The following is a 22,072-nucleotide window of genomic DNA, read 5'->3' as shown; positions in this document are numbered from 1 at the left end:
ATCAAAGACACAGACCAAATATAAAAAAAAATGGTAAGGCAACGTAATAATAATGCGTACGCTGAACATGAAAGAGAAGGGTCAAAACTCAAAAGCATATTTGAGACTGAGAGACAACCGGTGGAGGGTGAGGAGCCAGTTGGATTATATGTATTTTTAAAGCTTAAGGTCCTCACTGATTGCGTGGCTAAATCAAACAACTTCAGCTATTACTAGGAAGGAGATGAGGATGGAATGGTTTTGAAATAGAATTTTCTTTGGAGGAAAAGGTGGCATGCCTATAACAAATGATCTGATTGGACTGCGTGGCATCCATAAATAAGGACATCCTTCCCCATTCTACTACGACAGTCTGCGTCTGGACCATCTCTGGATTCTGAAGTGTAAACACCAAATTTTTTTCACTCAAATCCGTCCTATATATCATACACGCCTGCACATGGTTTGATGGTGGAAATCCCACAATCACTAACAGCACCATTTCAACCCCCCAATCACCATTCCTTTCAAACATCCAATTCAAGCCTCTCTCTTTATCTTGTCTCGTTTCCTTTCACTCAAAATATCTTTGCTGCAACCCCCATGTCTGCCACTTTCACTGCTTTCCATTTACCTTCACTTTCTCCTTCATCTTGTCATGCTTTTCTTGTTTCCCCTTCATCATTCTTGTACCAAAAATATGGAATATTTGCCCTTGTTTTTTTTCTGCTTCTCTTCCTTTCTTAGTGACCTATTAGCTGCTTAAGCTCAAACGTCCACTTTAATCATGTCCGGGGCAAATTGAGATAACCTACAAGGTTATAAAAAGGGAAATCAACCCACGTCCTCCGTCACAAGTTTGCTAGATATATAACCATTCCTTTCAGAGTTAACCCTGTCCGGAGGCTTAATAGAGAAACTCCATTGTAGGTGTAGCTTTGAGAAATTCAAACAAATAAACATGTCATTTTCTTGTACGAAAAACTTCTTCCAACGGTTCTGCATGGATGAATTTCGTATGGATAGTGATATTCATGGCAGTTGCTTCTCAAGTGATCTCATTCCCTCACTTGGGGCTAGAATTAACCATGCGACCAAGCTACGTACATACATAATATCCCCTTTCAACCCTCATTATAGGTGATTACCATTTACACATGGTTTTCTCAAAATATTTCTTTGAATATATTAAAAGCTGCTCCTTATGGTCCTATTCCTTATTACAGGGCTTGGGAGATATGGCTGGTTGTTCTAGTCATTTACTCTGCCTGGATCTGTCCATTCGAGTTTGCATTCCTAACTGACAAGAATGATGCACTTTTCATTTTTGATAACATTGTCAATGGCTTCTTTGCTGCTGACATTATTCTCACCTTCTTTGTTGCATATCTAGATGGCCAATCTTATCTCCTTGTTGATGATCCCAAGAAGATTGCCATCAGGTAAATAAGATTTTTGCGGCATTCAATCACATACAAAGGCTTCTTTTATATGTATATATCAACTAAGAATAACAAAATGCTCATCAACTATTTGAACAAGTAATGAGCTTTTATATGATCCATCCAATATCTAGGTACATATCTACCTGGCTTGCTTTCGATGTCTGTTCCACTGCCCCATTTCAGTCTCTCAACCTCATGTTCACAGATCATGGCAGTGAACTTGGGCTCAGGCTACTCAACATGCTCAGACTCTGGCGTCTGAGACGTGTCAGCTCCCTGTTTGCAAGGTCTGTAACCAGTTTCATTCAACCCATGCCTTTCCCTTTCTTCAAAATGCTTAAATATTTACTCACTGATTTCCTTTCCCTTTCCTTCAGACTTGAGAAAGACATTCGGTTCAACTACTTCTGGACCCGGTGCACCAAGCTCATTTCTGTAAGCCATTGAAACTTCCTCTAGTCTCTCCTCTATCACAAATATTGCCTTCAGTCATTTGAAAAAAAGGGTTATTTTCCTTGGGTTGATTTCAGGTGACAATGTTTGCGGTACATTGTGCTGGATGCTTTAACTATCTGATTGCAGATAGATATCCAGATCCTTCCAGGACCTGGATTGGTGCAGTGTACCCAAATTTCAAACAGCACAGTCTCTGGGATAGATATGTGACTTCGATTTACTGGTCAATTACAACGCTCACCACCACTGGTTATGGAGACTTGCATGCTGAGAATCCAAGAGAGATGCTATTTTATATCTTTTACATGTTCTTTAATTTGGGATTAACAGCTTACCTCATCGGGAACATGACTAACCTGGTAGTTCACTGGACAAGCCGGACCCGTAATTTTGTAAGTTGCCCCTTACAACTTTCAGGCTGTTAGAAATCCATTATTAACCTGCCAGGAGAACTGAACATATAAAATAAGTTCTACAAGGTCCAAATGAAATTAAGCGTCACAATCAACAAAACTACCATACCTACAGAAAATGTTGGTTATTTGTAAGACAATGTATATTTCTACTATCTATACCCCACAATTTGACAATTTTGTATGAAAAAAATTCAAGGTTAAAAACTAGCTTAAAGGTGATGTCAAGATTCTTAGGCACTGAATGACAAGCTTCCATCCCCTTATATTCAGATTCAGCAGTGTTTTCTTTTTGACAAAGATGCTATGTCTAGCCTTGGAAGTGCTAATAATAAGAAACCCTTCCTTTTACATTTTTGGGTGCTACAGAGGGATACAGTTAGATCTGCTTCGGAATTTGTGACACGAAATCAATTGTCCCCTCGCATACAAGATCAAATAATGTCACACATATGCTTAAGGTTCAAAACAGAAGGATTGAAGCAACAAGAGACCCTAAATAGTTTACCCAAAGCCATCCGCTCAAGCATTGCACAGCATCTCTTCCTCCACATCCTGCAAAAAGCCTATCTCTTCCAAGGAGTTTCTGATGACTTCCTATTTCAGTTGGTAATTAATAATACTTCTCATGTTATATATCTGTCCATATCTTTCTTATACACATGCATCACTTTGAATTTTATTTCTCAAGATGCTAATGCAAATTTATTACTCTGCCAAAGGTTTCAGAAATGGATGCCGAGTATTTTCCGCCCAAAGAAGATGTTATTCTGCAGAATGAAGCCCCGACGGATCTGTATATACTTGTCTCAGGAGCAGTTGTAAGTAGGCTTATTCTTATGGGTGTAGAATAATAATATATAAACTAAACAATGCCGATTTCTGACATTAGTTTGGTGGCTGGTTGATTCCTGATTTGCAGAACTTAATCTCCCATGCTGATGGGCATGATCAGGTATGTGATTTACAGGTTACGGAAAAGGTAGCAGCAGGAGATATGTTTGGAGAGGTTGGAGTTCTATGTTGTAGGCCACAACCATACACAGCTAGGACCACTGAGCTTTGTCAAATACTACGACTGAACGGAACCTCACTGATGAACATCTTACAAATAAATATAGAAGAAGGACGCGTTATGATGCGTAATCTTTACATGGTAAACATCATATTAGACAACTTTTAGAGTAATGGAAGACAATGTTATTATGAACAAGAACTGATGGTTTCTTCTCGCAGAAAATAAATGGGCTTCACAGCAGCAGCTTTGACCAGTCCAATATAGATCCGGGGTTGATCCAGAATTCAAGGCTTAGGCAAGGAGCAGTGGGAGGAAGTTGTTTGAGTGCTGGATATGAAGAGCAATCACAGAGAGAAGCAATAGGCATAAATTTCTCAGGATCAGAGGCTATAGAGACGATTCAAAGAGGTAGATTCCCTATGAAAGGAATTTCAACAGCAGAGGATGGCCAAACAGCTCTCCATGATGCTGTTCCCAAGGGGCATATTGAAATGGTTAAGATTCTGGTGGAGGGAGGAGCAGGTGTTAATAAACCAGATGCAAGAGCAAGGACGCCAAAAGCATCGGCACAGCAGCAGGGAAGCAAGAGCATATATGACCTCTTACAGACCTACGAAAAGAACAAAAATTTAGATGATGAACATAGGATAGATATTATCGGGCCAGAAACAACGGAGGACCCCAAGAATAGTCCAAATCGAAATAGAAATTGGGCCCAAAATTTCTTCAATTCACCCATTTACAGGGAGGTAATTATACCGACCAAGAAGAGAGTTACTATTCACATGCACTTGCAGAGCAGCAGTACATCAAGTAGGCAACTTGGAAAGTTGATACTCCTACCTGATTCAATTCAAGAGCTTCTCAGAGTGGCTGGTAAGTCTGACTAAAAATAATTAAAAGGGCTTAAAATAAATCTGAAACGTAAGGGGAAAACAATTTCAAATCAACTGGAATCCGAATTTATTAAACAAAAGAAGAAAAGAAGTAACAAATAATTGCTCATTTTGTAACATTGTGAAACTGCAGGTGAAAAATTTGGAGGCTGCACATTTACGAAAGTCGTTAATGCCGAGAATGCAGAAATAGATGATGTACACGTCATTCGAGACGGTGATAATCTGTTTCTCCATCAAAATGAAGGTGAAAATGCATATTTCAATGTGACCTGATGACAATAAAAAGAGACGATCATGGATCATTACAGATGGTATGTAACCTTGAGGCAATGATAATGATAGTGAAATATTAACAAAAATATGATGGGATCAGTTGATTTGGGACCACAAATTGCAATTAAATGTTAATCACAGAAGTCAATTACATATGGCCATATTTCACTCGAATTCTGGTGGGCAAAACCCCATCCTTACATAACCTGAAAAAAGTTGCCTATCGTAACAAATATTACAAGCCTGTGATGATTAGGTGGGCCAAGTAAATAACTTTTGTTTTTGTAGGCGTCTAATTGCAGATCAATTTCGTTGATGTGTTGAAGGCATACAAAGTCAAGCCACCGCTTAGATAAAGTGGGGATCCCGGCCAACTAGGGATAGGCAGCCTTCATAACAATATAAACAACTAAACCATGTCAAAAACCAGTAGAAACTGTGCCCAGGCCAACAGGTGTTAAGCTTTTACACGCTACCCTTCACATTATTGCCTTTCTCTTAAGAGCTTTTGATTGGTAAAGGATGAGCCTCCGTGTTAAAAACAAATTTATCAAGTGGTATAACAGAGCTATCTCCGAAGAGCAAGTACAAATATTTCAATGTTTCACCCAGGAAAAATGTCTCCATCTTGTCTCTTTTTGGAGGAGGAACTGTGGTGACATCATCTAAAGAAGAGTATCCGCCGGATTCTACCTTTGTGTATTTCTCAAATGACTCAAAGATATGCCAACCCCATTCTCGATATCTGCAATGCATTATATTAGAGGGGGGAAAAAAACAAGTTGCACCCATGCAAGATCTATAGGTATAGAAATTAAATAAAAGGAAAGAGAGTAGGAACTAAAGAACTAAAAGAGCATACTTTGGATCCTGAGTGATTCGATATAATACGAACAGGGATTCAACAGTTTCTGGACGCAATAGATTGTGACGGTCTGCATGTTTGATTATTATGTCATTTACATATTCTGAACTCTTATTTCCGCCATCAAGACCACTCTCAAAATAATCCTGTTTTAATCAGATCAAGTCAGCAGATCATTACTATAAGCAAAAAGAAGTGTGTTCATACATAGATGAATAAGCAAATATGAACCTTTTTGGTGCATATGAAAATTAAGTCACTGCTTTCGAGAAACAAGTTAAACTGAAACCAACCTTAGTATGGAAGTATGCAATTTCAGGAGCCAGACCGGTGGAAGTTACTGAATACATCTCAAAACATGTCTTGGTTAAATCTTCTGCAAGTTTCAGGTTTTCCAGGTCTTCAAATGTAAGAAGGTTGTCTTTCATTGCTTTCTCTTTTGTGAGGCCTTTTGTGACACCAAGCGCAAGAGTACCAGGCAAAAAACATACCTGGTATATACAGTAAAAATACTCATACATTAATAAAGTATACTCTGTTGAATCCACAAATAGAGAAAATTATTTCATGACAGCCGAGGATTAATACAGAAATATAGCTTCTGCATTGGCCTAAATGAGATCTAAAGCTATAATAGATTAGAGACACTGTGGTGAAACTCTTCTGCTATCTAACTGCTTCCTTGCAGTATTCAGCGTGATAGTTTTGAAAAGAAAAACTGGATGTACAGAATACTGCTTTGAAGGTGCTAGGTAATAGCCTCATTCTCCTGAACAACTGCAGCTCTAATATATTGGAAACACTGGCGGAACTCCTAACCTCGGTAGCTGATTCCTTGCATTATTCAGAATCATAGTTTTGAAATAAAACAACCAATGCTCTAAAGAGTACTACTTCTTTAAGGTGTCAGCTAATAGCCTACTTTTTCAGGTAAAGCCAACATGTTTTGGTGCCAAGAAAACAGAATTAAAATCTGAGGTTATTTCCTCAGATATATGTTAAAAGGACAGTGGACTGTTCTCGTAAGTGATAGTGGGGGGGGGGGGGGAAGGGAGGGGGTACATTCAGTATGAATTTCAAATTGTGGATATGTAGGAGACTAGAATCCTGATTTGCTTAATACAAAATACCCACTCCTTTCTTTTTATTTTTTGGATAATCATATACTCCTTTTATTAAAAGCAGGAACAGAAGAAAAAAAAAGTGTCCTCGTATTCTCAAGTGTAGGAACCTAGACATTATGATCTACAAACATATTATGTGGCTGCTTATCCTCAAAAAAGAATCTAACGTTTTAGATAGTAGGATGGCAGGATGAAGGGAAAGTTAACATCTATCGTCTAAACAGAAGAGTAATAAAAGTCTCCACTTGTCCAGGTATTGCTTAAAATTCAAGGATTGAGAAAGCACTACATACCAGGTGATCCATTTTTGGACTCAAGTAACCCTTGGGTCCAACAGGTAATTCCCCCACAAAAACCAATTCACTTGGTATTGATTTCTGAACAAGCATGTGTTTAACTCCCCTCATTGCTTCCTCATACATGTCATGAAGATAAGTGAAGTTACCATCCTGAGTATCCCGTAGCTGAAGCCACACTTTGATTAGGTACTCATAATAACTATCACCTCGAGATCCAAGTCTAATATTTTCTCCACTAAATTCACCAGAATGAGGGCTGCATTCCACAGCAAGATGACCAAGATAATAATAATAATAATAATAATAAATTTCATACTAACATGATCAATAATTTCAGAACCTGATAACCATAAACAAATAATTATGACCATGACCATGACAATGACAATAAGTTTAATAAACGAAATACATGACAAATAAAGCATATTGACATCAGCCAATCATTTTGTCCAAAGAAATTGACAATCTGTACATAAAAAGAAAATGTAAGATTTATAATTGAACAATCTTAAAAGGTTCTTGTTCGAATTTATGGAAGTCATAAAAGAGATAAGCGAACCAATTTGAGCACAAACTCAAGTATTCCCCCCAAAAATCCTGATGGTGTGTATTATCTTTAAGTAAGTGTCTTCTTCTTGACATTTTTTTCCCAGTCTATTAAATCACATCTCATTTCATAAATTAAGGCATTTTGTTAGGGCATAGTAACTGGAGGGTACATTAAATAAATAAATAAAGAAAGGTGTGTGACAGCCAACGGTCAAAAGCAATCCAGTATGTTTTAACCATCCAAAGAAAGGTAATAAATGAAATAAAACTCCAATGATATAGATGAAAAACCTAGTTATGACATTATTTTCTACTCTGTTTGATGGCTGACATCACTTTACCCAAGCAAACGGAAATTTTCATTGACCTAAATCGACAGGCTAGAAAACCTTAGAAAGACATAACAAAGGATATAGCTGTTTAAAGTAGCCGTAACTTAGGAGTGATGGAATGATTGAAGAGAATAAAAATACCTGATGTAGATAGGAACTAGTCCTTCTGTCTTGGGAAGAGTTTTCAAATGCGCCAAAACCTTCATCCCTTCTGTGCTATACTTTGGATCACCAGAAATTGCACTGAGGTAATTGAATTCAAGCTGTAAAGTGGAAACTTCAGAAGTACTACTCAGTCCATCAGGAGCTGAATGAGCTGAGGAATCGCGTAGCACAACATCACTGAACGGGATGGCGGTTGGACTGGAAGTAAAAGCAGATAGCAGACGATCAGCCAAGTTTTTTGCAATGTCTAGATAAATAGTAGGTTTTGGCCCCTTCTGTGCTAAGGTCATGCCTTGATCCCCCCCACTCAAATGATATGCACTCAATAGACCACCCAAAACCCGTATTGTGGTTTCAAATAAATTAACTTGCCCTTTCTGTCTAATCCTATCTAAAAGGTGCGACTCAATCCATGAGCCCGCTTCAGAAACAACTTCATCTAGACCCATGATCATGGCAGTATCAAGAGCATCTACAACTGTAGCACCTAGACCTCCGAGCCCATCAACTCCAAGCCGGCTCACTGGCATCAGCTCATCATAACCCATTGCAAACTTCTTATAGCCAGACCATGCATGGGTGAAAGCATCCTTTACATTTTGTTGTCTAGCTTTCCATTGTTCTTCAACATTAGGCTCATTTAATTTACCGGTAAAATTACGATGAATGATTTTTTCATCTGGCGATAATCGAGGAGGAAGGCGGGGTGCTCTTCGGAAAAGTTTTTTAAACCTGATGCCAACATCAGTAACTTCCTTATGTTCTTCATTTGTCCCAATACCTTTTGCTAGTCCATCAGAAACAGAATGTGCTTTATTTGTATGAGTCAACATAAGACATGCTAAGCCAAAGATCATTAATAAACCTAAAAACTTCCCTGTACTACAACTTAAGCATTCACGCCTCATATTACTAGTAAGTAGGGTTTGAGTGATCACCTGGAATAGAACATAGAAGAAAAGAGAATATATTCAAATCAAACATTTACTATACCATAAAATGTTTAGTCTTGGAAATAAGAGTTCTAAATAAAGGACAATACTTAAAAAATGAAAGAAATAAGCCACGACTGCCAAATCTTTAGCAATCTTGTAGGAAATTTAGCCAATTTTTTCCATCAGGCACTTCAGCAAATGGACTCTCGGTAGTCAAAGCATACTAAGAGTAACAATTAGTACGCTCCAGACACCAAACTAAAATCAAATATCATACATCAAGCAACTAATTAGTGATGTAAAAAAATGAATTTGTAGAACTTAATACATGGCATGCTCCATAGACAAAAGTTCAAAATCACATTACTCAAACCAAAAGGCTAGTTTTTACAGGTCGACAAGCTATGTGTATTTATCGATACTAATAGGACTTCAAATTAGATTCCTTAAGATTTAACAAATTATTTGGATTTCTTTGATCTTCTGTACTCTAATTGCGTTACTAATTAATTCCATTTCTCACCTTTCACATTGATTGCTTACCACGTCTATTTGTGTTCATGTTAAAATTACACCAACATACAGATCCGCGGAGAAAACCTAATACTTTGTCATAAACTTCAGCTAAAGCAACTTCAACTTAAAAGGAGAAAATTCCAATCCATCTCCCGTTAGAAAAAAGAAAGAAATCGAAAATTACAATTCGAGAAAATCAAAAGCTAAAGAAACAAATGCGATAAAGAAAAGAGATGAGTTAAGAGTCAAAATCCAGGGAAATATAAAGCGAGGGAGATCCAATACCTTGAAAAGAGATCGGTGACGAAACTTGGCGTTATCGTAGTGAACATCTTTCATAGAATAAGGAAGCGATTTCGACATGCTGGAAGATTTAGATCTAAATATGTCTTTTCCAAATTCACCGGTTCAGGCAGTTATTTTTCTTTTCCCTGACAAGGTAGATCGGGAACTTAGCGGGCAAAATAAGAAGAAAGAGCAAGTGCGAGAAAGCGAGGCAAAATTACTTTGGGCGGCGAAACCATGCGAGCTCCTGAGGCAGGAGATTCGAATTAGTGGTTTTAGTTTTTTTTTCGTTGCTTTAAAAGTCAATGGAAGATCGTCGTTAACAGCGGAGGAGACGGGGAGCGAGTAAGAGACAGAGGGAGGATTTTGTTACTCCACCCCTCGGCACGTTTCAATTGTCTGTTTAGAAAAGGGTGTCCGCAGTTTCAAAGTCTTCTAAAAAGAATTGTCGTAAATTAAATTAGATTTTGTAATGCGCCATCTATACTATATTTTTTTATTTCCATTTCTTTGAAATAATTTTATTTTCTATTTTGAAAGTTGAAAATCACATTTAATAAAAAATAGATATTTTTCAATAATAAAAACATGTTTTGTAAATATAAAATATGATACATAAAAAATTCTTACTAATCTGTACCAACATGACAATATTTAAAAGTTGTTGAAAAATAAATATTTTATGTTCATATTAGTTTGAATAAGAGATAATTTGAATTTTGAAATATTTGTTTTTTTTTTTAATTTTAAAAAATCATTTTAATGAAAATAAATTTCACATATTTTCAATTTATTTTTTAAAATTTATTTTTAAGAAGTCAAAGCTCTCATAGCCTCAACTTTATTATTTATACTATAGCTTCATTAGTGTCCTACATAATTTTACATAAATATAATTTTTACCAAAAATATTACAGTTTGAATCCGTGTTAGACCAAAGCTTTAATCTTTACTCCTAGTAAACAATAAATTCTTTTAACATATAAATAACAAAGTTATATTAAAAATAAAATTTTACTGTTTAAATTTATTAATTCAGTGTCATTTAATTTATTAACAAAAAATATATTAAAAATAAATTAGTTTTTAATAGTTAATCAATTTTCATTGTGTAACTTCCTTGGCCAAATCAAAATGAAAATTATCTATAAAAAAATTAAAAAATAAATTATTTAAAAGTTAAGTGTTAAATTTTTATAATTAATTTCATCAGACTTTAATTTGAGTTAATTGCATCAGACATTCCAAAGTATAACTCTTACTTTAAATTATCTTTAAACTTCAAAATGTTTTAACTATATCCTTAAATTATCATTGCTATAATAACCATATTCTTACATTATTGGAACCGTTAACTTAACCATTAAATGACATGTATAATTTTATGTAACATAATTTAAAATAAAAAAATCTAAAAGAAAGTAAAATATTATCACATAGCTTTTAAAATTAAAAGCTAAAAATGAAGTAAAACCAAAAAAAAAAAAAGTGTGTGAGTGATAGTTTTTGTAAAAACTTTGAAAATCTCAAAATCAATATTTTTTACAACATACATTTTTACAATATTCATTTTTCTTCAAAATTTTCATTTTAAATTATGTTACATAAGATCTATTATATCATTTAATGGTTAAATTAACAATTTTAATAATATAAAGACCTTATTGATATAACATCGATAGGTTGAGGATGTAATTAAAATGTTTTAAAGTTTGAAGATCAATTTAGAATGAGGATCATAGTTTAGGGATATTTGATGCAATTAATTCACTAAATTTACATTATAAATTTGTTTGGTTTAGTAAAAAAACTAAATACTCAATATAATTAACATAATATTTTATATTATTTTAGATAGTTTTAACTATTTTTTTTCTAAAAATTTTAGATAAAAAATTAAAACATAATAATTTGAATATCTTATTTTTTAACTAAAAAAAGTTATTTCAAATATATTTATAAAAAATAATTTAATATTTTGGACATGAATATTAACTGTTATCTATCTATTTATCATATTCAATTTTTTATTAAAAATTCTGTATTAAGTAAAGACTTAATAATATTATATACCAATTTTTTTTTCTAAATGTAAAAAAAGAAATCCTTTTTTTGTTTAAACCGTGTGTGTGTTTTTCAGCATTTTCGGTTTTTAGCTATTGTTAACCCAATGTTGACCAAAGAAAAAAAAACAGTTTATCAAATAATTAAATGTTTAATGATTTATTTGGTCCTCTAATTTTATAAAAAAATCATTTTAGTTATTTATTTAATTTTTTGTCTTTTTAATATTTGAATTTATATTTTTCTATCAAATCACCTCAAAATAGACAGAGAAGTTAATATTTTTTAACTTTGCTGATGTAGTAGCATACACGTGAATTACCATGTGGATGACACATCAACATTTAATTAAAATTTTAAAATTTTAAAATTCAAAAAAATTATAAGAACTATTATTTAAAATTAAAAATTATTAAAATTATAAAATTAAAGTAGTAATTAATATTGCTATAATGTAGTTATAATGTACCAATGTCGAGCTTTAGCCTTTAATCAAAGTTAGATAACTAGATGTAATGAATTGTACTTATATAAATTTTGCTATATTATTATTATTATTATTATTATTATTATTAGTTTTACATATTTCCTACCATTATTCAAAAATTGGAAAATAATACTTGTTGAGCTGGCATTAAGTTATATTTTTTTATATAAAACTTTATATTAATAATTTAACCAGTATTCACATATAGCATTAAATATTTATGTAAATTTTCCCTAAAAATAATAATATTTTTTCTCATTAAATTTATATTTTAAACAATTTTCGTAAAAGTTACCCAAGTAGCCGGCATTGGCCCTAATTAAAACACAAATATAAAGAGTTGAAAAAGAACACGCATATATAAAGACTTTAGTTACACCTCTATGCCTAATTAAACCACGGCTGGTTTCACGCCTGAACCTTCCTCAAACTCTCTTAAAAAAGCTGCAACAAACCTCTTGGGATTAACGGTTTCCAAATCTCAGAGATTAAACCCTTCTCTCTTTTTTATTCTTTAGTCCCGTTTTCCTCATATACAAATGCATCACAACCTAAACTCTCTACTCCGTCATGGGTTTCTTTAATCAAACCTTGAAGCATTTCTTTGCTTTTCTTGTCATCTCCTTGGCCTTCCTCCTCCTCTCCTATTATTCTTCCCCTGCCTCGTGCAATGAAATTCTTCCCAAGATCAGCAGCACCGATCCTTCCAACCGCCGACCAGCCGCCGCTTACCAAGTGTTGCGCATCAAGAACGCCACGCCCTTCTTCTTGAACAGGCCGGACAGGGGATTGGAGAAGAAGAGGAAGAGGAAGATGATGAAACGGAGGAAGATCAACATGGACAGAAACTTCAAAACCGGGCCTTTTACTGTCATGCTCCCCAAGGGCTTTGTACCTCCTTCCGGTTCATCTCCATGCCACAATGACAAGCCCGACTCGGCGGTCGCACCGGACCTCATCTGTGGCCTCTCCGGTACTACTGCAAAACCCTAGAGCTCCATGTTTTCATCTGAAAACTAAACAGATAAAAGAAAGACGAATGGTTGGTACCAGTGGATTTTGTTGTCCTCAGCTTTCCACTTTGTTATTCAATCTTTCTTCTTCTTCGTCTTCTTTGTTTCCTTTTTCTTGAACTCCTTGATCGATGGAAAAGCAATATTATACCAATCTTGTAATGTGGGATAAATATAATAAAAGCGGAAAGTAAATAGATATTAGAGGATCTGCCAAACCTTTCCTTAGTTTTATTTCCATTTTTCCATGCATTCCCATTACACGTGCGATATATTAAAGCCCCTTGTTTTTTTCTTTCAATTTCAGAGAATAGTAGTACTGCAGTAGCCTGCTAGGGTTTTGTTCTTTTATTTGCATTACTTGATTAACAATTTTCATGATATATTAATATCAGAATATATGCTTGTTTTCTTTTGTAATCTTTGCTTTAATATATTCTCATTCTGAGAAAAAAGTATTCGTGAAATGCAAAGATATAAAGCTGCAATAGTTTCTACACGTAAAAAAAAAAGCATCAAAAATAGTTCAACCTCGATAGCAAGATAGCCAAATCTACTACTTAATTGTGTGTCCCATATTTGGAAGTGATTTGATTGGGTAAGCAATATAGATTTCACCTTAACGACTAAACTCCATATGGCTTGGGCAAAGACTTGCATACTTGACAGTGGTTTTAGAAGCTAAAAAAGCCATATCCTTTTTTTTTTTTGGTAAATAAAAGCCACAACCTTTTGAAGATTAGAAAATCTTTATAATATCCAACAGTAATGGGTACCAGTTGAGATACCTCAATTCCACGACTAAAATGTTTGTTGCTTTGGCATACTCTGCTGGTAAATTATATATATGTAAAAGTAAGCCGAGAAAATTGGAAGCATGCATGTGAATTGGCATCGGTTACAGGGCTCTTGTCTCGTGTAATAGGAGCTTTTCCGTAGCGTGTACTCTATGCATGAAATTGGGGGAAAATGGCTCCTTTTCTTTGCTAGAAAACTATTTCTGTGATTTTTTGTTTGAAGGAAACAAGCCAAATAATTTGATTAGGATGCTAGAATGTTTATATTAGTGATGATTTTAATGAGCTTTTTGTTTATTATGGAAACGACCTCATCAAAGAGAGGTTGATAATAAGTTTAATATAATAGATTTTGTCGGCTTCATTATTTATTTGTGCATATGTCAACAAAAAGGTGCGTTGTCTTGCTAAAACGTTGCCTAACTCCGGTAATAAGGCATAGAAAATCATCGCTTCCAGGGGGTTTTGTGATCTTCGCCTAATTCGATCTCCACTTCTTGGAAATTTAAACCCACCAATTTAATATACTTCCACCTCTTAAATCTTTAGGAGTGTAAGGGTGGGAGTTTAATTAAATATTAATATAAAAACATATTTTCTAAAATATTCTATTAATATGTGAAGAATGATCAGTCCAATCTTGACATTTTCCGGGCAGTAGTCCGATTCCATAAAGCATAAAGCATAGAAGTCGATTGGTTCCAATAATGAAAACTATTGGAAAAGAAAAAAAATAAATTTAAATGATCAAAAGAGACTTGACACATAATTAATTATTATAACTTTCGAATAGATTTAGGTAATTAAAAATGAAAACAATGAAAATAAAAAAATCTCAATGAAAATATGGAACCATGAAATATTAAAAGTTGTCAACAACGATTTTGGTATGCAATGATATTATTGAATAAATTTACTAAGAAATATAGACATGAAAATGCTTGGCCAAAATAAAAAGACGCAATTTAAATGGTATTAAATCTGTGAAGTTTGTAGACTAGTAGTCCAAGCATCTAAAAGTATAAAACTAGTGAGGTACAAATGATGAAAATATATAATATTCTTTTGTGGGAATGCAATAACCTTTAGATATATTATTAAGTTTGACAGTTTATGAAATATTTGATATGCGTCTTATAATTGTTGTTATAGCGTTTTATACAAATCATTGTATAGTGAAGTTTATATTCTTGAATGATTTAAAATGCTAGAAACATATAGAAATTTTTGGGAAATTGTTTAATATATTTGTGTAAATATTTATATGAATTGAAATTATTTAAACTTATGTGGTAATAAATTTGACTTAGTGAATAATAGTTTATGGAAGATTATAAAATGATCCAACATGTGCATGTATAGAAGGATCGTGATCAAAATTTGTTATGATGATTGTAGGAACTCTTAAAGAGATCAAAATATATTTTCCCAAAGTCTTCCTCATTCATAACTTCCTCAAGAATGATAATATAATTAATGTTTAACAAATTTGTTCAAATGATCATTTGAAAAGCTGATATTCAAGATGAAATACATAAAATATGAGATATTATGTGATGTAGTCATGAGTGGAGTAAATACGCATTGTACTCTTTTTTTCTAAATCGAGATTTTATCCCATTGAGTTTTTTTTATAAGATTTTTAATGAAGCGGCATATTATGCATATTATAGATAAGTGTACTCTTTTTCCTTCATTTGTAATTTTTTTCTCACAGAATTTTTGTCTCAATAAGGTTTTAAAAGGCACATTATCTATCTACCAATGAACATATAGAGGGAGTGTTATAAATTTTTCATTACTAAGTGGACGTCTATCAAGATCAAAATAAGCTTAATGTCGTTTTAAGTATATAATGTTTAATAAAAGTAGAGTTTTATATTACATGCGCTTTTTATGTTTATAAATATAAATTTTGGAGTAGCATCTTGAATGAATTTTTTCTTTTGTTCTTTCTCTCTTCATTATTTATTTAATATTTGGGATTTTATTGAAAGTGAAGGTTTTTTTCATATAAAGAAATGGAAACGAAGACCGCGTGACGGCATTAATTAATAAAGCCAAATTATATGTTGATTATGAGGCAGAAAAACAAATCAGTAACAATAATAAATGAATCGATTAAAATCCCTCGGTTGCCATATAATGGTTCTTCAACGCCTAAGCATGGTCTCCCAAGACAATACTGGTATCCATGTTTTGCTTAACGGCTATTCTAGCTGATGGCCTAGCTGCACTTGCGTTAAAGCGACCCTTAGGCTACAGTTTTTGCATTTCCTCCTGATGAAGTATTCAGATTTTCCATGATGGTTGGCACGGAGACAAAGAAGTCGAGTGGAAGAGGGCGGGCCGGCAGCACTAACACTGACCGGCCAGAGCAACGGCAGAAGTTAAAGGGTCAAGCTGCACTAGGGTTTGATGAAGCAAAAACGAGAGTACTTTGATATTTGGACCAACATTATGATTTGAGTTGAAAGAACAAATAGAAAAATAATGCATAACTTTCTGTCGCATAAAATTTTCCTCCAAATAAAAAACCTATACTTTATATTTTCTTACTTCCTTACTGACTGCATGTTTTAGTACGCTTAAAATTTGTTATATTAATATAATGAAGAACTGGAAACGTAGTTTTTAGTTTGCAGAGTTTCCCAAGGTTGGGACACTGAACAAACTGCTTTGTATAACGCAAGACCATCAGATTATCTTCATTCTCATCGCTACGAGGAGTTCAATGCAGACTACGGCACTCAAACTACTCCAATGACTGCACACTGCTGCCAAAATGGTTAGATGCAACTTTTCCAGATTTCCCATCTTCCGATTCTCATAAAATTTTACTGACAGTGAGTTCATTATTAACGGGAAACTCACATGCAAGTGTTATCAGCATGTCCATTAACAATGTCAATAAGTCCATGACCATGAAACATTGGATGACATATTTGCAACGATACTTCATAGCACGAAGAAAATGTCCGGACAGAACCCTCCTACAACATGAAAACAGAGAAACACAAGCTCTAAAAAAAAGGCCATTGCACTAAAATATCCGTAAAGATTCAATATTGGATTCATCGATAACTCTTCAGAGCATCTTCTGCTTTGACTGATCTTGCATCAGTCCACGCTTTCGCAATTGTTCTCTTCATTTCATCATCCCCTTCCTCATACATATTCTGTAATTTTCATATTCCAACATCAAGGTAAATAGTGGCAATTATTAAACTAATTCCGCCTCTGTATATAATCCTTCAAGTAAACTTACCTTCATTAAGTCCATGATTCCAGCCATGGGATCTTGCTCTTTATCCAAATTAGGTTTCAGCTGTGCAAAAGAAACAAAAAACCATTTTAATTCAATTACATAGCAAGAAAATTATTAACCTTTGTTCATCTAAAAAGGATTGCAGTCAAATACCTTATCTTCCTTGGAGTACAGATCGGGCCAATCCCCTTTAGAAGCTTTAAACAGTGAGATGATGACTCTTGTAGGCTTAACTACCACTTTGCACTTCTCTGGTACAATTTCCTTATTCAATTTTGGAACAGCACATCGATAGTTCTTTCCTTTGACATCATGGAATTTAACATCAAATGACAAAGGCTTGAAGTCTGTCTGAATTTTTTCCTGCTCAACTCCTTCTAGGAAGACATATATCTGTCCGACAAACACATACATTAGGCATAACTTTTAGATAACACTAATTTTCTGATGTAATGTCGGGAACTTACATGATAATAGTAACGGGGAATTCTTAAATCTTTACCAATATCAATTTTATTACCTTGACTTTATCCATATCCTGATCCCAGCCGAACGATGAGACTGAAACATAATTCAATGCTGGGTTAATAGGAGCTTTAACTGAGGTTGATATCGGAGTAGGAATTTGTGAAGCAGTGGGAGGAGGAGCCGCCGCATTGCCATCTTCTTTCGATGCCTGCAACTGAAGAATCTGTTGGAACCAAGAACAAAGATGAATGAAACAAGCAATTTCTTGAGCTTGAAGGCTCGATACTTGCTGTGCAAACAAAAACAGAATCGAGCTTGAAGAACTAAAGAAAGCAAAGAATTAAGAGAGCATTAGATGAAGAATTCTTTGATGAATTTTCATTAACTTGAAAGATGGAATAATGCCAATACATATACCAGACATAAGCTGGTCGAGAGAAGCAAAATGGTTACCTAAACATTACCTACTACCACTAAGTGCATTGAAACTTGTTAAACATAACTTGTACACTTTGCAAAGCTGATTTATCAGCTCAAGCTTCACCTAATTACATCAAATATGTTACCTACTTAGTTCAAATCTGACTAAGTTACAAAACAAAACTTAGAGTAATAAAACAAAATGAAATACAACAGCAGCAATATGCTTCGGCTGCTACATGCATGGTTCGGGCAGCTTGTCATGCAACTTGATATTGCATGTGCTGCATGGAAGCCAAACTTCAACAGAATCATTGAATGACTCGGTTCAGAATCAAGTCAATCTGAACTCGGAAAATACTAAACATGGCAGGGAAATAATATTTTTCAACAATAAAACAAGAATCAAAACAACGGCACGGCATTTCATTTAAGACTAGGAAAAACCTAGTAACACCCAAAAAAGACTAATGGTAATTAGGAAATAATAAGAGGGGGCAAAAACACAGAAAACCTTTTCCAAGCTGCGAATCTCAGAGGAAATAAGAGATAGAATGCGTGGCCTTTTTGCACTGCTATGAAGTTGCCTTAGCTCCTCCAAATCCAACGCCAATTCTTCTGCCATTGTGCTTCTGAACTATTTTACTTTGCCTCTCCTATATTTGCTTTTTTTTTTTTAAATTAGAGAGTAAGGATAACTAAATGAATCTGCTATTCAGTGGAAATTGCTAGAAACTTGTAAAGGGTGCTTACCACTTCAGGATATTTCAAGAGAATGATACAATTTTTTTTCCTACGGAATAGATGGAAAATATATTTGGATTTCTGGAAAATGAAAAAGAAAATTCTAGACTCTTTTTTATTGCTTGATTTAAACTAGAAATAGATTAGAAAATGACAAGTGTCGATGGGTGTTAATCCTTTGGACGGAGTCGAATGAGTTATGCTTTGAAACTTTAGGCTTCAAACACCACTTATTGCAGGTCTCATTTTCTATCTTAAGCCCATTGGATTACACCTGACCTCAACACGACGAGACTGAACACGAATATTTACTTGAAGCTCAAATTTAAATACTATTTCCATATTACCATATTTTGATCAAGAAACAAGCATCTTCCTAATATGGAAAACTGAGATCCTTGTTTCTTGGTATCTTCGTAATAGTTTCGTGGATGAACGAGAGAAGACACAAAACTATGAATTTCTGGCTTTTACTTTCTCGGGAAACAAACCGACACTTTTACTATGGCTTCCTACATAAAAAGCCGGTTAAAAAAAGTTTTTTTTTGAAGGTTTAGTTTTAAAAATTTTGGTAAAATATTAGATATTTTGATAAAAATGTTAGATATTTTGGTAAAAATGTTAGATATTTTGATAAAGTCTAATTGTTAGATATTGATAAATCAATAAAAATATTGATAAAGTTTTAAATATTTTGGTAAATCCGAAATGTTAATTATTTTAGTAAAGTAAATCCATATAAATACTGGTAAATTAATAAAAATATTGGTAAAGTCTTAGATATTTTGGTAAATCCATAAAACTATTGGTAAAGTTTTAGATATTTTGACAAATTCGCAGAAATTTTGGTAATTGTTAACAGTTAGTATAAGGTTAGAAATTTTGGAAATATTGATAAAACCATAGAAAATTTGATAAAGTCTCATAAATATTGGTAAATCGTTAGATATTTTGATAAATCATTAGAAATTTTGGTAAAGCGTTAGATATTTTGATAAATCCTTGAAATTATTGGTAAATCGTTAGAATTATTGGTAAATCGTTAAAAATTTTGGCAAATTGTTAGATATATTGGTATATCCTTAGAAATATTGGTAAATCATTAGATATTTTGGTAAATCCTTAGAATTATTGGTAAATTGTTAAATATTTTGATAAATATTTAGAATTATTGGTAATTGTTAAATATTTTGGTAAAGTCATAAAATTTTTGATAATTACTATGATTTAGTATAAGGCTAAATAACATTCAAGTTTCAAAATGATGGATAAAAGATAAATGTTACTACATCAAGATGTTTGGTTTTTGAAAATTGTGATAGGTATTACTCGTGTTTGCTATGAATTAAAACATAAGTGTTATTTGTTTATGTATCTTTTTATCCCTAACATCTTAATTTTTTATATAATTTAAAAAATAATAAAATAACAAATATTATAATATTCAATTTTATATTAATATTTACACATAATATATTAATATTATTAATTTTAAAAAATATATAATTCTATTAAAATAATAAAAATATTTATATTTTTATAAAAATCATAAATATATAATTTTATATTAATGTTTAAATATTTTATAATTAAATTTGAATAAAAATATATTTTAAAATCATTTAATTTAAATTTGGGTTGGATCAACTTGAAGATAAGAATTCATTGATCAAGTCCAACCCAAGACCAGTTGAGCAGACTTGGTCAAGCGGACCACCCGACCTATGAACATCTTGTAAAATGTGGTTGTTGGGTGAGGATAAAATTGAAACAAAAATAATTGAAATTGAATATAAAATAAGTGATATTTAAAATATACATTGACATGGGTGAAAGCTATCACCCAACTTAAGTAAAAAAGTCACTTGACCTTATTATTTATAAGGCTACCGAATGTGTTGTTATTTGAAACTGATGTGATTTTGATATAATAAATGAGCTATTATGCCAGATTCAAGCAAACCAAACATGCCATTGATGAGTTAGGTTTAAATCTCATTTTATATATATCATGTGTGAGTTTTCTTTAAATTTATTTTAATTTAAATCTCTCCAATTATGTAATGTGATATTTAATTTTTGTTATAGTTATTCAAATTGATATTATATGCATTTGTAGATTCTACTTGTAACTTAAAACAATATTATTTCTGTAACACCATTACCCGTATCCAACACCGGAATAGGGTATGAGGCATTACCAAAACACATACACTTGTAAACGTATTAAACCGAGTTATAAAATTTCATCTAACTTAAAACTTTCAAAATAATTAACATGCTTCTATAACTTTTCACAATATATCCTCAAATATTATAATCATAATAATTAGGGCCTACGAGACCCGATACATACTTATGCAATTCAATACTTCATTTCCATTTCATTCAATTCGCAATTTCTCTTGCTTGCAATTTAAATCATATCACTAGCAATTTCTATTTAATTCACGTACAATTCAATGTCACTAATTTTAACACTAATACATATTTACCATTTAAATAAACGTTTATCGATTATACCATTCATTAATACATTTATGAAATTCTCAATTTTGCAATGAAAATATCACTTTAGCTTGAATAACAACATCATCCTGGTATAAATACACTACCACTTATCCATTTTCTTTAATTCTTTTGAGTCAATTTGTCACTTACCATCCTTAATCAAATTAGGGAACGGTTACGAAAAAATTGAGTACATCACTTTCACTTTGCCATAGTATAACTATGGTCTTACGTATGATCACTTATCACTTGTCCTTGATAAGATAAGTGTAGCTAAGACTACCACTTATCACTTTGTCACTTGATCAGATAAGTGTAGCTAAGGCTACCACTTATCACTTTGTCACTTGATCAGATAAGTGTAGCTAAAGCAACCACTTATCACTTTGCCACTGATCAGAAGTAGAGGTGCTCATGGGTCGGGCCGGGCCGGGTTCGGGCCGAGCCCATAAAAAATTTTGGCTCGGCCCGAAATATGGGCCTAAGATTTTGCCCAGGCCCGGCTCGGGAAAAAAATCACAAGCCCGGGCCCGGCCCGACCCATTTTTATTTTAAAAATTTTTAAAAATATTTTAAAATTAAAAAATTTAAAAAAAGTATTTTAAAAAGTATTTTAAAATTAAAAAAAATTAAAAAAAGTATGTAAAAATATTTTAAAATTAAAAAAATAAATATATTTATTATATTGGGCCGGGCCGGGCCAAAAAAGTGGTGCCCGAGGCCCGGCCCGTTTTCTAAACGGGCCTC

General features: G+C 33.2%; 4 protein-coding genes across 5 annotated transcripts; 2 read left to right on the top strand and 2 right to left on the bottom strand.

The window, feature by feature from the left end:
* On the top strand, positions 1-4,569 carry LOC107905884 (potassium channel KAT1). The gene is made up of 10 exons (XM_016832661.2): positions 1-1,119; positions 1,206-1,421; positions 1,556-1,711; positions 1,802-1,859; positions 1,955-2,272; positions 2,663-2,902; positions 3,016-3,114; positions 3,216-3,449; positions 3,530-4,187; positions 4,341-4,569. Exons 1-10 carry the CDS (start codon positions 941-943, stop codon positions 4,481-4,483), a joined length of 2,301 nt encoding a protein of 766 aa, XP_016688150.1. The 5' UTR covers positions 1-940; the 3' UTR covers positions 4,484-4,569.
* Positions 4,570-4,587: 18 nt separating this feature from the next.
* Positions 4,588-10,005, bottom strand: LOC107905885 (mannosyl-oligosaccharide 1,2-alpha-mannosidase MNS3). 2 transcript variants are annotated; one of them, XM_016832664.2, is made up of 7 exons: positions 9,775-10,005; positions 9,554-9,699; positions 7,794-8,755; positions 6,766-7,027; positions 5,642-5,839; positions 5,346-5,494; positions 4,588-5,228 (listed from the first exon to the last, which is right to left on the bottom strand). In XM_016832664.2, the coding sequence occupies exons 2-7, from the start codon at positions 9,629-9,631 to the stop codon at positions 4,982-4,984; spliced, it is 1,896 nt and encodes a 631-aa protein (XP_016688153.2). In that variant the 5' UTR covers positions 9,632-9,699; positions 9,775-10,005; the 3' UTR covers positions 4,588-4,981. The 2 variants fall into 2 exon arrangements, with proteins under 2 accessions (XP_016688153.2, XP_040949766.1); XM_041093832.1 differs by lacking the exons at positions 9,554-9,699; positions 9,775-10,005 and adding an exon at positions 9,276-9,417.
* Positions 10,006-12,495: 2,490 nt separating this feature from the next.
* On the top strand, positions 12,496-13,411 carry LOC107903197 (uncharacterized). Its single transcript, XM_016829239.2, has one exon. It carries the CDS (start codon positions 12,675-12,677, stop codon positions 13,095-13,097), a length of 423 nt encoding a protein of 140 aa, XP_016684728.1. The 5' UTR covers positions 12,496-12,674; the 3' UTR covers positions 13,098-13,411.
* A 3,327-nt stretch (positions 13,412-16,738) lies between these two features.
* On the bottom strand, positions 16,739-19,168 carry LOC107903198 (calcyclin-binding protein). The gene is made up of 5 exons (XM_016829240.2): positions 18,585-19,168; positions 17,703-17,873; positions 17,336-17,575; positions 17,183-17,242; positions 16,739-17,093 (listed from the first exon to the last, which is right to left on the bottom strand). The coding sequence occupies exons 1-5, from the start codon at positions 18,693-18,695 to the stop codon at positions 16,989-16,991; spliced, it is 687 nt and encodes a 228-aa protein (XP_016684729.1). The 5' UTR covers positions 18,696-19,168; the 3' UTR covers positions 16,739-16,988.
* Positions 19,169-22,072: the final 2,904 nt, after the last annotated feature.

The sequence above is a fragment of the Gossypium hirsutum genome, chromosome D05 (assembly GCF_007990345.1).
Source record: "Gossypium hirsutum isolate 1008001.06 chromosome D05, Gossypium_hirsutum_v2.1, whole genome shotgun sequence".
Taxonomy (NCBI): domain Eukaryota; kingdom Viridiplantae; phylum Streptophyta; class Magnoliopsida; order Malvales; family Malvaceae; genus Gossypium; species Gossypium hirsutum.
This window is presented reverse-complemented; position numbering and strand designations above follow the sequence as displayed.